Here is a 14507-nt window from a genome sequence, read left to right as displayed (position 1 = left end):
TGATTTTTAAAATTTTGTTTTCTAAATTTTGTACAATGAACATTTTTTCCTTATAGTTAAAGACATTAAAAAATGGATTATACTTTGTTATTATGTAACAAATACTTTATCCCAGAGTTAGAATATGCAATTAAAAGCTCATTACAACTGATACTACGTGGAATTAAGACTAGTCCCATTGCTGGAACCCTAAGAATGGTACAATAAAATTTACTGGCTCCATTTTCCATCCTTCACATATGAGCAGTATTACTTAGTCCCAACAAAGAATTAGACCTGATGGAGGACTTCCCCAATCTGTGATGTGCTGCTCTATATACTATTAAGCATTTCATTCTAGTTATGCTAGGCTTTTAGAATAGATGCTGAGACATGAATCTGCTTTTTATTAATATGTGTGCCACCTGTCAGAAAATTCCATGGCTCATTTTGCAATCCCAATCCCTGTTTTCATTAGATAGATATGTGAAAAATGAGATTTAGAAATCTGAGGAAGTTAAGCAATCTGGGTACAGTTAAATGAATGCTAATTCACGTTAGTTCTTGTGGTTATTATATTCATGTAGATGATTTAATCATGCAGATGATTTAAATCATTCAAGACTGCGGTGTATATATAGGCTGAGTGTTGCGGCATTTTCTTACACCAAGAGATCTTCAAACCTCACCAGAATGACAAGTATTAAGGCCAAAGAGTTAATTAAATTCTGGAGCTATCATACAAGTTTTCCTGCAGCTGACATCCATAGAATTCATTCTTGTTGAATGGGTGGATATGGGGGTAGTAAACACTGATATGCAAACCATTATACAAATTAAAGAAAGAAGTAGCCAGCATCCAGAGTTCAAACATATCTGGCATGAGAATAGAAAGCTCCCTCTCCACTCTGTTTAATGTCATATTGTAGAACTTTCACGCCTTGAGCTGTAAACATTTCTATTCCTCAACTAGAATTTAAGCAACTTGGTGACAAGAATTTTTACCTTAATCATCCTTGTGTCCTTAGTACCTGGGATGCAGTAGGTGTTCAATAGATGTGAATGTGGAGACAAATAAGCCATTAAATATTGGTAAATATAACATCATGAAGACAAGAATTTTGAGGCAGAGGTTTTGTCTGTAACCTTAAGCCCCACATTCAAATGTTTTGTGAACTGATGGCCAACACTCTGACAAGGAATATTATCACTATCCCCCACACAGCTTCACCAGTGATCTGAGATTTTACATTGCCCAGTACTTCAGTTTGAAAAGTATTAATGGAAAATATAAATATATTTTCAGATGGATTGATTCAAATAAGATATAAAAGAATATGAAGCATGCTGCTCCATTTGGATCATTAGAAATTTTCTAGTAAAATAAAATTAATAGTGCCATTATTGAGTTGGGATTCCTCTAGATTATTCTTTTAATTCTGAATTCACAGCTCAAATTTTGAAGAGTCTTTTAAAGTTACTTTTCCATTTTAAGTATGCTTGATTATAAATAAACAGTTAAAAGTGGGCCAGGTGCAATGGCTCATGCCTGTAATCCCAGTACTTTGGGAGGCCGAGGCAGGCAGATCACCTGAGGTCAGGAGTTCGAGACCAGCCTAGCCAACATTATGAAACCCCGTCTCTACTAAAAATACAAAATTAGCCGGGCATGGAGGTGCACACCTGTAATCCCAGTTACTCGGGAGGCTGAGGCAAGAGAATTGCTTGAACCCAGGAGGCAGAGGTTGCAGTGAGCCGAGATCGCACCACTGCACACTTCAGCCTAGGCGAGAGAGCAAGACTCCATATAAAAAAAAAAAAAAGGTGTTATAATGCATTGGGCTGTATTCTAAATTCGGGTTTAGTACAATTCAGTTACAGTCAAAGTAAATTGCTGAATAGAAACATATTATACGTTTGTGTGTCTAACATAAATCTCCCCTGCCTTTTCTTAATCCCCAGTGTTAAAAGGAAGCTACATAATGACTGGGTTATGAAAATTAGATATATTTCAGCCCTAAATTGTTTTGGATCCTGCTCCTTAGACAGTAATCATTCATTAGTTTTGGAATCCTTGAAGAGACTCGAGGATAATTTGTAAGTATAGTAATTTATATACATGAACAGTCTGTGAATTTCAAGCTTTTTACAATGATAAAACCATGACAGCTTTGAAACTTTCAAACTGGCTTTAAAAAAAATCGGACATTAACTATTCCATTTGTTTGGGAAGGTTAATTAGATTTCTCAGTAAGAAATTGAAGCCACTTATGCAAATTTGAACATGACGTGTCCTAACATCAACTGTGCTCGTTTGTTGTTTATTTCTATCATCTACTGAAATTAATCAATACGAGTGCATCTATAACATATTTCAAAATATAGTTCTGTTGGTAAAATTTTATAATTTTAAAATCATTCTTACAGGTCAGTTGGCTAACCAAGAGCTTGTGAGTATGATCTGTAGACCAGTAATCATGTTTCATGTGTAATATACAAGTTGGCATCCTCATAGAAAGGTTCATTTGAATATTGTCTTATTTTCAATCTGGTTAAATATGTATTAATAACTAGAAAACCGTTATTGTATCTTAATTTGGGGTTTTAAAATTGCATTGAGATGTATGCTACAACATGAATGAATATCAAAAACATTAAGCTGAATAACAGACCCAGACAAAAAGACTGCATATTGTATGATTCCATCTATATGTAATATCAAAAAAATGGCACATTTATAGAGACAGAAAGTACATCAGTGGTTGCCTAGGACTGGTGGTAGAAGCAGGGATCCCAAATGGGCACAAGGGGACTTTCTGGGGTGATGAAAATGTTCTAAACTTATTGTGGCGACTGTTGATTGTTACACAATTCTCTAAATTTACTAAAAATTATTGAGTTGTACCCTTACAATGAGTGAATTTTATGATATGCAAATGTTATTGTACCTATTGGGGTATTACATACCCTAATAAAGATGTCTCAGAAAAGCTCATTGAGACTCCTGGCTGCCTTCCAGTCTGGCATGTAAAGAGCTTGGAAGTTGCCATTCCATCCTAACAAGTAAAAATGTAACAAACTAAAAAATAAATAATTTTTCTTAGATCCATCAGAGAAGTAAGGTCACAAGGCAGTTTTGTTGCCCCCACATTGGAGAGATAGAGAGGCAAACAATGGGAATCACAACTTACTGGAGCAGAAATTCACAGGCAGGAACCCCCTGAATAACCAGTATAGGGCAGGAAAACCTAAATTGTAATGGACAAGTGCTCAGCATGGACAATTTTAGAGTTAAAAATACCAGGGGTGCCCAGTCATAGGGGCCCCTATGCTTTTGTGAGTTTTACTTCCAGGAGTTCAACAGATTCTTAAAGTGAGTATCAGTGAAAAATTCTCTCTTGCTTCTGGTGGAGGGGAAGGAAAAGGCACCATTTTGAAACGTGCCAGAACATGTTCTTTCCAAGGTCTGCCCTCAAGAGAAACTATGTTATCAGAGTCTAAGCTATTGGAACTTTGTCAGGGAATAACTCACAGAGGGAAGGAAAACATCCACTCTAACCTCTGGTCGCACCTAAGAGGGAGGGTGAGGAAGACTGACAAGCACTTGTGAAATTCGCAATCCAGACACACAGGCTCATCAAAAGAAGGAGACTTACTCACAGGATTCACCTTCCCCCACAGCTTACCGACATGTTACTAATGGCCTATTTATAGCAGTTCCCTTTACCCAGTAAATCATGTCCAGCTATCAAGAAAAAAATTACAAGGCATACTAAAAGGCACAAAACAGATTGTCAGAGTGATCAAAAAACAAGACCCAACTATATGCTGTCTATGAGAAACACACTTTAAATATAAAGACACATATAGGCTAAAAATAAAAAGATGCAGAAAGATATATTATGCTAAAACTTATCAAAAGAAAGCAGAAGAAGCTATGCTAGTTTTATATAGAACAGATATCAGTGCAAGGAAAATTGTCAGGGATAAAGAAGGGCATTACATAATGATAAAGGGGTCAATTCTTAAAGATGCTCTGGCAATCCTTAATGCGGATGCACCTAACAACAGAGCATCAAAATTAATGAGGCAAAAACTACAACTGCAAGAGACAGAACAAGCATCAGAATCAGATGCAGACACGGCAAGGAGGTTGGAATTATCAGAATGGGAATGTAAGACAACTACAATTAACAGGCTAAGGGCTCGGATAAAGCAGGCAGCAGACAAGAACAGACGGGCATTGTAAACAGAGAGATGAAAATTCTAAGAATAAAAAATTCTAAAGATCAAAAACACTGATAGAAATGAGTAACGCCTTTGATGGGCTTATTAGTATACCGGATGTAGCTGAGGAAAGAATTTATAGAAGACTCAAAAACAGAAAGCAAAGAGGAAAAAAACTGAAAAAACAAAACAAAACAAAAAAAACCATAGGATATCCAAAAACTGTGGGTAACTGTGAAAGGTGTAACATATGTGTGATGAGAACACCAGAAGAAGAAAGGGAGAAAGGAAGAAAAGGCACATTTGAAGTAATGACTAAGAATGTCCACAAATTAAAATGAGACACCAAACCCCAGATCCAGTAATATCAGAAAACACCAAGAAGGATAAATGCCAAAAAATAACTATACCTAGGCATATCATGTTCAAACAGCAGAAAAGTAAACATAAAGAAAAAAACTGGCTGGGCGCAGTGGCTCACACCTCTAATCCCAGGACTTTGGGAGGCCAAGGAGGGTGCACCACAAGGTCAGGAGTTAGAGATCAGCCTGACCAACATGGTAAAACCCCGTCTCTACTAAAAATACAAAAATTAGCCGGGCATGGTGGCGCACACCTGTAATCCCAGCTACTCAGGAGGCTGAGGCAGGAGAATTGCTTAAACCTGGGAAGCGGAGGTTGTAGTGAGCCGAGATCACACCACTGCACTCCAGCCTGGGCGACAGAGGGAGACTCTGTCAAAAAAAAAAAAAAAAAAAAAAAAAACAACAAAAAAAACCAACTTGAAATGAGCCAGAGGGGAAAAAAACAACTTATCTGTAGCAAAGCAAAGACAAGAATTACTTGTGATTTCTCCTCAGAAATCATAAGCAAGAACAGTTGAGTGAAATATTTAAAGTGTTAGAAGAGCTACCAGCCTAGAATACTGTATACTGTGAAATTACCCTTTAAAAGTGAAGGAGAAATAAAACTTTCTCGGACAAACAGAAATTGAGGAAATATGCTATCAGTAGACCTGCCTTTCAAGAAAGGGTAAAAGAAGCTCTTCAGAGAGAAAGAAAAGCCGTAAGTCAGAAACTTGCATCTATATAAAGAAAAGAACAGCATCAGAGGAAGAAAAAGTAAAGGTAAAATAAAAATTGTTATTTTTGTTATTCTTAACTTTTCTAACAGATAATTTGTTCAAATAATAATGACAGCAATGTATTCAATTATATACACAATATACACACATATAAACATATATGTACGTATATATGGTATATTTGCTATGTGTAAGCAAAATAAATGACAGCAATAATACAAATAATGGAAGGAATTACGATTTTTGTTTATTTTAATATACTTGTACTGCCTGTGTAGTACAGTGTTACTTGAAAGTGGACTTAGATTAGTTGTAAATGTATATTGCAAATGATAGGTCAACCATGAAAAATTGTTTTTTAAAAAATGTGTAACTTATATTCTAAGAAAATAGAGAAAATGAAATCATGTAAAGTGTTTATTTTAAAACACAAAAGGCAGAAAAAGAGTAAAAGACAAAAATAGAAACAAAGAAAAGCAGCAATTAATAGAAAACAATGACAAAAATAGTAGATATTAATCCAACTATGTCAATAATTACTTTAAAAGTCAATGGTCTAAATACAGTAGTTAAGAGACAGAGATTGTCAGAGTGATCACAAAACAAGACCTAACTCTGTGTTGTCTATAAGAAACCCACTTTAAATATAATGGCACATATAGATTAAAAGTACAGGGATAGGGTAAGATATACCATGCTAACACTTATCAAAAGAAAACAGGAGTTACTATAAAAACACTTAGCAAAGTAGGAATAGAGGGAACATCATCAACTTGTAAAAAACATCTACAAAAAACCTCCAGTTAACATCATCTATAGTACTGGACAGACAGTTTTCCCACTAAGATCAGGTATAGCATGTTTGCACAATACAAGATTATTATATACAAGTCAATAACTTTCCTATATCCTAACAATTAACAAGTGGCATTTTAAATTAAAAACATAGGCTGGGCACAGTGGCTCATGCTTGTAATCCCAGCACTTTGGGGGGCCAAGGCAGGCAGATCACCTGTGCTCCGGAGTTCAAGACCAGCCTGGCCAACATGGTGAAACCCCGTCTCTACAAAAATACAGAAATTAGCCAGGCATGATGGTGGGTGCCTATAATCTCAGCTACTTGGGAGGCTGAGGTGGGAGAATTGCTTGAACCCAGGAGGCAGAGGTTGCTGTATGCCGAGATCGTGCCATTGCATTCCAGCCTGGGCAACAGAGCAAGACTACATCTCAAAAAAAAAAAAAAAAAAAAAGAAACACAATGCCATCTACATTCGCATTTGAGAATGAAATACTTAGGTATAAGTCTAACAAAATATGCAAGATCCAAATGAGGACAACCACAAAACTCCAATTAAAGAAATCAAGGAATTAAATGAAGAGATATTCCATGTTCATGAATAGAAGACTCACTATTGTCAAGATACCAGTTTTTCCCAACTTGATATGTAGAGTCAATGCTATCTCACCCAAAATTCAGAAAGTTATTTTGTGAATCTTGACAAGTTCATTTTAACATTTATATGGAAAAGCAAAAGGTCTTGAGTATTCATCACAATAATGAAGAGGAAGAAACAAATCATAGGACTGACAAGTCAAGACATAAAGCTATAGTAATAAAGACAGTGCGGTATTGTAAAACAATGGAAAAAATAGATCAACAAAGCAGAAATAGACCCACATAAATATAATCAACAGATCTTTGACAAAGGAGCAAAGGGAATACAATGGAGCAAGATATTCTTTTTAACAAATGGTTCTGGAACAAAGAAATAATTGATGAGCTGTACTTCATTAAAATTGAAACCTTCTGCTCTGAAAAAGACTCTGCCAAGAGAATGAGAAGACAAGACACAGACTGGAAGGAAGTATTTGCAAAAGACATATCTGATAAAGGACTGTTATCCAAAATATACAAAAAATTATTTCAACTTTATAATAAGTAAACCAACAACCCAATTGAAAAATAAACAAAAGATCTGAATAAATACTAAGATATACAGATGGGAAATAAGCATAAGAAAGGATGCAAAACACTTTAAGTCATGAAGGAAATGTAAATTAAAATAAGATACCAGTACATACATATTAGAGTTGTCAAAATCCAGAACACTAACACCACCAAATGCTGGTGGGGTGTGGAGCAAAAGGGACTCTCATTCATTGCTGATGGGAATGCAAAATGGTGCAGCGACTTTAGAATTCTGCTTGACTGTTTCTTAAGAAAATGAAACATACCCTTACTACATGATCCAGCAGTCATACTACTTGGTATTTACCCAAAGAAGTTGAAAACTTATATTCACACAAAAATCTGTACATGGATGTTCATAGCAGCTTTATTCATTATTGCCAAAACTTGGGGGCAACAAAGAAATCTTCAGTAGCTGAATGGATACACAGACTCTGGTAATCCAGATGATGGAATATTAGTCAGTGCTAAAAGGAAATGAGCTATCAAGCCATAAAAAGACATGGAGGACCCTTAAATGCATATTACTAAGTTAAAGAAGCCAAACTGAAAAGGCTACATACTGTATGATTCCAATTATACGACATTCTGGAAAATGTAAAACTGTGGAGACAGTAAAAAGATCAGTGGTTTCCAGGGCTTTGAGGGGAGGGAGGGAGCATAGAGAATTTTAGGGCACTGAAACTACTTTGTATGATACTGTAATGGGGGATAATGTCATTACACATGTATCAAAACCTATGGAGTGTACAACACCAATTGTGAACCCTAATGTAAACTGTGGACTTTGGTTTATAATCATGTGTCCATTATTATAACCAATGTAGCACTGTGGTGTGGGATTTTGATTTCGGGAGAGACTGTGCATGTGTGGGGACAGGGAGTATGTGGGAAATCTCTGCGCCTTCCCCTCAGTTCTGCTGTGAATCTAAAACTGTTCTGAAAAATAAAATGTAGTTTAAAAATGTGCTGAGCTACAAACAAGAATCTGACTTGTTGCAACAACAACAGTCATATTATTCGGATTTAGCCTTAAGGATGAGCATAAACCTATCTAAAAAAAAGATTGGTTAAAACATATAACCCTTCTCTGGTGATTTAATTCCATTCTTAAAAATTTATTTTCAAAACCCTAATAATTTTTTCTGAATTTCAGCTTTTTAATCTAAAAAATGGGTGAGTCGAAAGGAGATTGATTGTTAGCTATAGAACTTGGTCTCCTTCCCCACCTTTACATTTAGAGAACAACTAAAAGTAGTACTAGGAAAAATGGTGAGTAGCCTGTCCCCCTAACAAAACGCATGATGTCCTTTAGGTGCTCTTGAGCTGTTTAAATGAAATTCATACAAAAAAAAGAGTCACAAAAAATAGCCTCTGCATATACAGACTTAGAATTCCTTTAAATTCTGAGGTTTTAAATTTAAGCAATGAAATAACAGAATTAGAAATTTAATGGAAGAACAGCATATCACATCTCTAAGATGTGACTTTTTCTAAGATGTGATTTTCTTGAAAATTGTAGACTTCATGACAGATACTTTTTTTTCACTCATTTAGAAAGGACGAAATGTTTATTTTGCTGTATAACATATTGCACTGAGAGACAAATTAAAAACCCTTCACAGCACATTAAAAACAGTTTCATTTCTTGACACCAGATTGGATTCCACAAATATCATTTATATGGCATAATTAATTGCATAGTTTCATTTAGTTTCTGTAATATAATTAACTGCTAGTGATTATACTCTTGCATTTTAAAGGAGTGCATTTCTGAAACATTTAATTAAGAAATAGATGCAAGTTTATATCCAATTTGATTGTACACTATGCTGGCAATTCGTGATACATTCATAACCATAAAGGAACATTGTGAAAACATATGCAGATTGATATGCCCTTGTAGTCCTACAGAAGACATATTCTACTTCAACATCCAGAGAAAACGTGTTCATTTCCAAGATACACAAATCTATAGCCTCCATTTTACCAGGGCAAACATTTCCAGCACATTTACCGGGGTGATTATAGCAACTAATGTAGCAACCAGAAACTTATACAGGTCATATATAGCTTTTAGTCCAGAAATATATCTGTTATCCAACAAATATTTAGTAAGTCACTATGGGATAAGCACTATGGACAATACAAATATATCTAAGCCATGACCCCTGCCTCTACATGCTTAAAATTTAAGTGGTAAGATAAAAAATACGGACATAAAGTCAGTGGTATGTTGAAGTCAGTTCATATTAGCTTATGAGAGTTGATCGTTAAAATTTCAGGAATTAGGCAAGCCTGTTGTTAAACATTGTCATCTTGGGATGTCAAACCTAAGCCAAAAACAATCAAACAAACAAACAAACAATCACTGTCATCATTCAAAATTGAATTATATAAGCTAGTAATTCAATTATATAAAGAAAAAAGGCAGTAAATACTCAAAATACGTCACTTCTTTTTTATTTATTACAATTTACCATTGTGTGTGTTCTTGAGGGTTTTTAAAAAAATATCCTCAGAAAATACTACACAGTACAATGGCACACAACTATATGTTTTTTTTCCTAACTCCATGTTTAGAGATGTCACATTGGTAATTTGGAAGCAGCCATGCTACCATATTTATAGCATGGAAAACAGCAAACTCTAAAAATCAGTCGACCCACCCTGCTTTCCCTGGCTGCAGCTGAATATTACACATTTACCAGCACACCATTGCATGGGATGATAATTATCAATGCAAAGCACGATATATCAAAGATCAGTTGAATGGTTTAGAATTATAGGCACAGTAGAAGTTAAGAAAAGGGAGTAATAAACGATAGTTCTCAGCAAGCCTAAAAATATAAGAACAAGAAATCTTATTTAGAGGACTATAAAAATAAACTTGGCAGTGATTTCATTAACAAGAAATGTTATAACAGCCACAATAAACATACCAAGTCTGCATTTGGAGGGATGAAGTGGCTTATTTCTACTTTCTTAAAGAGTATCTTTATACTGGTGCATTTAATTGCCTATTACCAATGCTAAGATTATAAAATAGAAATCAAGGCATTATTCTGAGACCAGACATAGTGGCTAAGCCTGTAATCCCAGCACTTTGAGAGGCCAAGGTGGGAGAATCACTCGAGCCCAGGAGTTCAAGACCAGCCTGGGCAACATAGGGAGATCCTGTCGCTACAAATAATTTAAAAATTAGCCAGGTATGGTGGCATGTGCCTGTGGTCCCAGCTACTTGGGAGGCTGAGATGGGAGGATCACTTTAGCCTGGGAGGTCGAGGCTGCAGTGAGTGATGATCACACCACTGTACTCCAGCCTGCGGAATGGAATGAGACCCAGTATCAAAAAAAAAAAAAAAAAAGCATTAGTCTGAATAACACTGATAAGACCCTAACTTACAGCACCTGGATTTTTTTCTTTCAGAAAAAGTTCTCTTCAGAGAAAGTTCCTTTCTCTGACCTCCTCTTTTATCTTATCAGCTCTTGAACACTCTAACTCCCACTACAGCTACTCAATGACCTCACTGAAGTCTCAGATATCTTTGTTATTGGAAAGGGATCCTGATCCTGACCCCCAAAAAAGGTTCTTGGACCTCACGCAAAAAAGAATTTGGGGCGAGTCCATAGAGTAAAGTGAAAGCAAATTTATTAAGAAAGTAAAGGAATAAAAGAATGGCTACTCCATAGGCCAGGCAGCAATATGGGCTGCTTGACCGAATACACGTATAGTTACTCCTTAATTATATGGTAAACAAAGAGTGGATTATTTCTGAGTTTTCTGGGAGAGGGGTGAGCAATTCCTGGAACTGAGGGTTTCTCCCTTTTTTAGACCATAGAGGGTAACTTCCTGACATTGTCCTGGTGTTTGCAAACCGTCATGGCACTGGTGGGAGTGTCTCTTAGCCTGCTACTGCATTATAATTTGCGTATAATGAGCAGTGAGGATGACCAGAGGTCACTCTCATGGCCATCTTGGGTTTGGTGGGATTTGGCCGGCTTCTTTACTGCAACCTGTTTTATGAGCAAGGTCTTTGGGACCTGTATCTTGTGCTGACCTTCTATCTCATCCTGTGACTAAGAATGCCTAAGCTTCTGTAAATGTAGCCCAGCAGGTCTCAGCCTTATTTTACCCAGCCCCTATTCAAGATGGATTTGCTCTGGTTCAAATGCCTCTGACACCTTGATCTCTTCATTATCTCAAATTTTGTCAGCCCTCTCCTCTACTTTCTTCCCTTCCTATTGACCTAGACCCCAGGTTAATCATCTGAGATAATATCTCACCAGCATTTTCTTGGCCTTACATCCCTATCTGCTCACTGCATCTGATTGCAGAACCCCAACCCTTCTGTTAGCAGAGCCCTTAGCCTAGACTCCTAATCCCTTTACATGCCTTTGCTCTACTTCCTGTCTCATTTTCTCCAGTGACTATTCCAGACTTCTGCCCCTTTCACTCTTCACTGATATCCTGTCCTCCTACATGATGAAAACCCTGGAGCCTCAAGGGGAATTCTTCAACATATCATACCTTTCAAAATTATCTCTGGCCATACCTATTCTTCTTTTCTTTTTGTTTCAGAGGTTAAAGTATCAAACCTTCCATTGGTGACCTTATGCTCAACTCCTTCCATCTTCTCCAGGATCTTGCTGTCTCAGCTCTTCCACTGTCTCCTTATTTTCTTTCTCTATTTTTAGACACAGGGTCTCACTGTGTCACCCTGACTGGAGTGCAGTGGTGCAATCATAGCTCACTCCCCCAGCGTCGAACAGGCTAGCTGGAACTACAGGCAGGAGCCACCATGCCCAGCTTAAAACTCTTATTTTCAAACTATAATGCTCAAGTCTCTGTCGATATGAGTAACCCTTCCTTTGACCTACATTTTCCTCCTAACATTCACACTATACATTTTCTTTCCTTCTTATTTTAACTTCCTAGAAGAGTACTCTGCATTCACTGCCTCCAGTTCCTTGATGTTATTCATTCCCTCCATAATTCTCTCTAATGTAGCTTCTTCCCTATCTACTCTGTGGAATCAGAAAGCCTCAGGATATTTAGCCTTACTGATCTTACCCACCCTGAAACTATTCTCCTGGTTTCTGGGAAGCCAGAGTTGTCTCCCAGTATCTTACTGTTGGTTCTTTTTTCTTGTGATTCTTCTTTTCATGCCTTCTCTTAATGGTGGCATTCTCTAGCATCCGGTCCTTAGCCAACTTTTCTTCTTACATTCTATCCTCTTCTTGGGTGATAGTTGTATTCTTCAATACACTGATACCTATGTACTAATGAAACCCAAGCTATCTTGAATTTGGGACTTATTCTTGTTCAATATCTGCACTTGGATATCTCATAGTCCCTCAGACTCACATGATCATATCTGAGCTTAACTTCCCCCACTGTAAAATATTTACCTTCTATAGCATTTTGTATTTTGCTTGGTGGCACTATGGTCCATCCATCACTCTAGCTGCAAACCTGTCACCTCACAATTCTCTTCTCTTCCTTGATTCCCACAAACCAGTAATCACCAAATTTGTCCATATTGTCTCATAACCACTCATGGAATCTGTCCTGTCTTCTTTATCTCTATTCCTTTCACTCTCCTGGCCTTTATCTCCAACTGCCCTCTTGCCTCAATATTATCCCTGTCAAAACGATTGTTCATTAATCTTCCAGGGTATTCTCCTGAAGATGACATCCAAACATCTCAATACTTTTCACAGTTCTCTGTCCCCTCCCCACAGCACTTCCATGATCTAGCCCCCCGCATACTCCTCACCTCATCCCCTTCAGTGCCCTTCACTGCCTTGTACTTAGCTTCCTGTAAATCTGAACTGCTTGCTGCTCCCTTGAAACCCCCATGCTGGAACTTTGTACATATTTTGAGCCTGAAATACCCTCCCCATTCTTCCTCTTCTTTCTGTCCCCCAACCTCCAGAAATCTTTAAGGATCAGATGGTACCTACTCCAAGGAATCTTCCTGACCGCTCCTCAGCACCTTTCTTCCAAGATAGGTTAGATACCCTTTTCATGCTGTATTAGTCCATTCTCCCGCTGCTATAAGGACATACCCAAGACTGGGTAATTTATAAAGGAAAGAGGTTTAATTGACTCACAGTTCTGCAGGGCTGCAAAGGGTTCAGGAAACATACAATCGTGGTGGAAGGGGAAGCAAACACGTCCTTCTTCACTTGGTGGCAGGAAAGAGAAGAATGAGAAAACTGAGGGAAAAGGCCTTTATGAAACCATCAAATCTCATGAGAACTCATGCACTATCCCAAGAACAGCATGAGGGTAACTGCCCCCAAAGAACAGCATGAGGGTAACTGCCCCCATGATTCAGTTATCTCCCACAGGGTCCCTCCTATGACATGTGAGGATTATGGGAGCTACAATTCAAGATGAGATTTGGGTGGGGACACAGACAAACCATATCACATGCCTCAATTTTTATTTATTGCATCTTAATTATGTTGAAAGATGTGTCTTTATAAGACACTAAGATTGGTGCGGGTTACCAATACATGCAACATTCACTTTCTGATTACTCCATTATTTGGGCAAAACTACAGAAATAATTCCAGAAGAAACTCTACAGCAGCCATCTGAATATGTATTTACTTAGCAAATACTTATTGATGAATTACTAAATTTAAGACACTGTACTAGGTGCTAGGAATTTAAAGATGAATAAGACTAGGTTGTCGACCTCATATGTAATGAAGGAGAAAACAAATGAATGAATTCCCACAGAGGGTGATAAGTGCCATGATACAGATGTAAGAGAGGGGTATGACAGGAGTGCTTAGAACATCTTAGGATAGGATTGTAGGGGTGGGTGGGGGGAACTGAGGAAGGCTTCCTGAAGATGTCACAAATGCCGAGTTTTGAAGAATTGGTAAAAATTAGTCAGGCAAAACAATTGAGAGGTAGCAGAGTGGATAAATAGACACAATACAAAAGTGGTGTTCACAAAGATATGGAAGAGAAAGAGAAGATGGTGAGTTCTCAAAATTGCAAATGGTTCAATATAATTGGAGAACTGAGTGAGAGAAGAGTTGGGAAAGATGAGGCTAGACAATCCAAACATGAAAAGACCTGCATACCATGCTAAAGAGTTGGGATTTTAACCTGAAAGCTATCGGAAGCCATCGAATGCTTTAAACAAGAGAGTAAAAAAATGTTTTTGACAGCAGATCACCCTAACAGCAGAGCGGAGAATGGATTGGGGAAGGGCAAGCTCAAAG

At 37.3% G+C, this 14507-nt stretch overlaps 1 protein-coding gene and 1 long non-coding RNA gene across 2 annotated transcripts in view; one reads left to right on the top strand and one right to left on the bottom strand.

The window, feature by feature from the left end:
• Positions 1 to 14507, bottom strand: part of LOC129532157 (uncharacterized) — a 190391-nt gene that overhangs the window by 28303 nt on the left and 147581 nt on the right. The window lies entirely within an intron of this gene.
• The window catches only part of WDR64 (WD repeat domain 64), a 149604-nt gene that overhangs the window by 33730 nt on the left and 101367 nt on the right, over positions 1 to 14507 (top strand). Inside the window, exon 8 of the mRNA XM_031015516.3 lies at positions 1942 to 2076. Within this exon, the coding sequence (XP_030871376.3) occupies positions 1942 to 2076 (135 nt within the window). The remainder of the gene's footprint in view (positions 1 to 1941; positions 2077 to 14507) is intronic.

This window comes from Gorilla gorilla, chromosome 1, assembly GCF_029281585.2.
Source record: "Gorilla gorilla gorilla isolate KB3781 chromosome 1, NHGRI_mGorGor1-v2.1_pri, whole genome shotgun sequence".
Taxonomy (NCBI): domain Eukaryota; kingdom Metazoa; phylum Chordata; class Mammalia; order Primates; family Hominidae; genus Gorilla; species Gorilla gorilla.
Note: the sequence above shows the minus strand (reverse complement) of the source record. Positions and strands in the feature narration are given on the sequence as shown.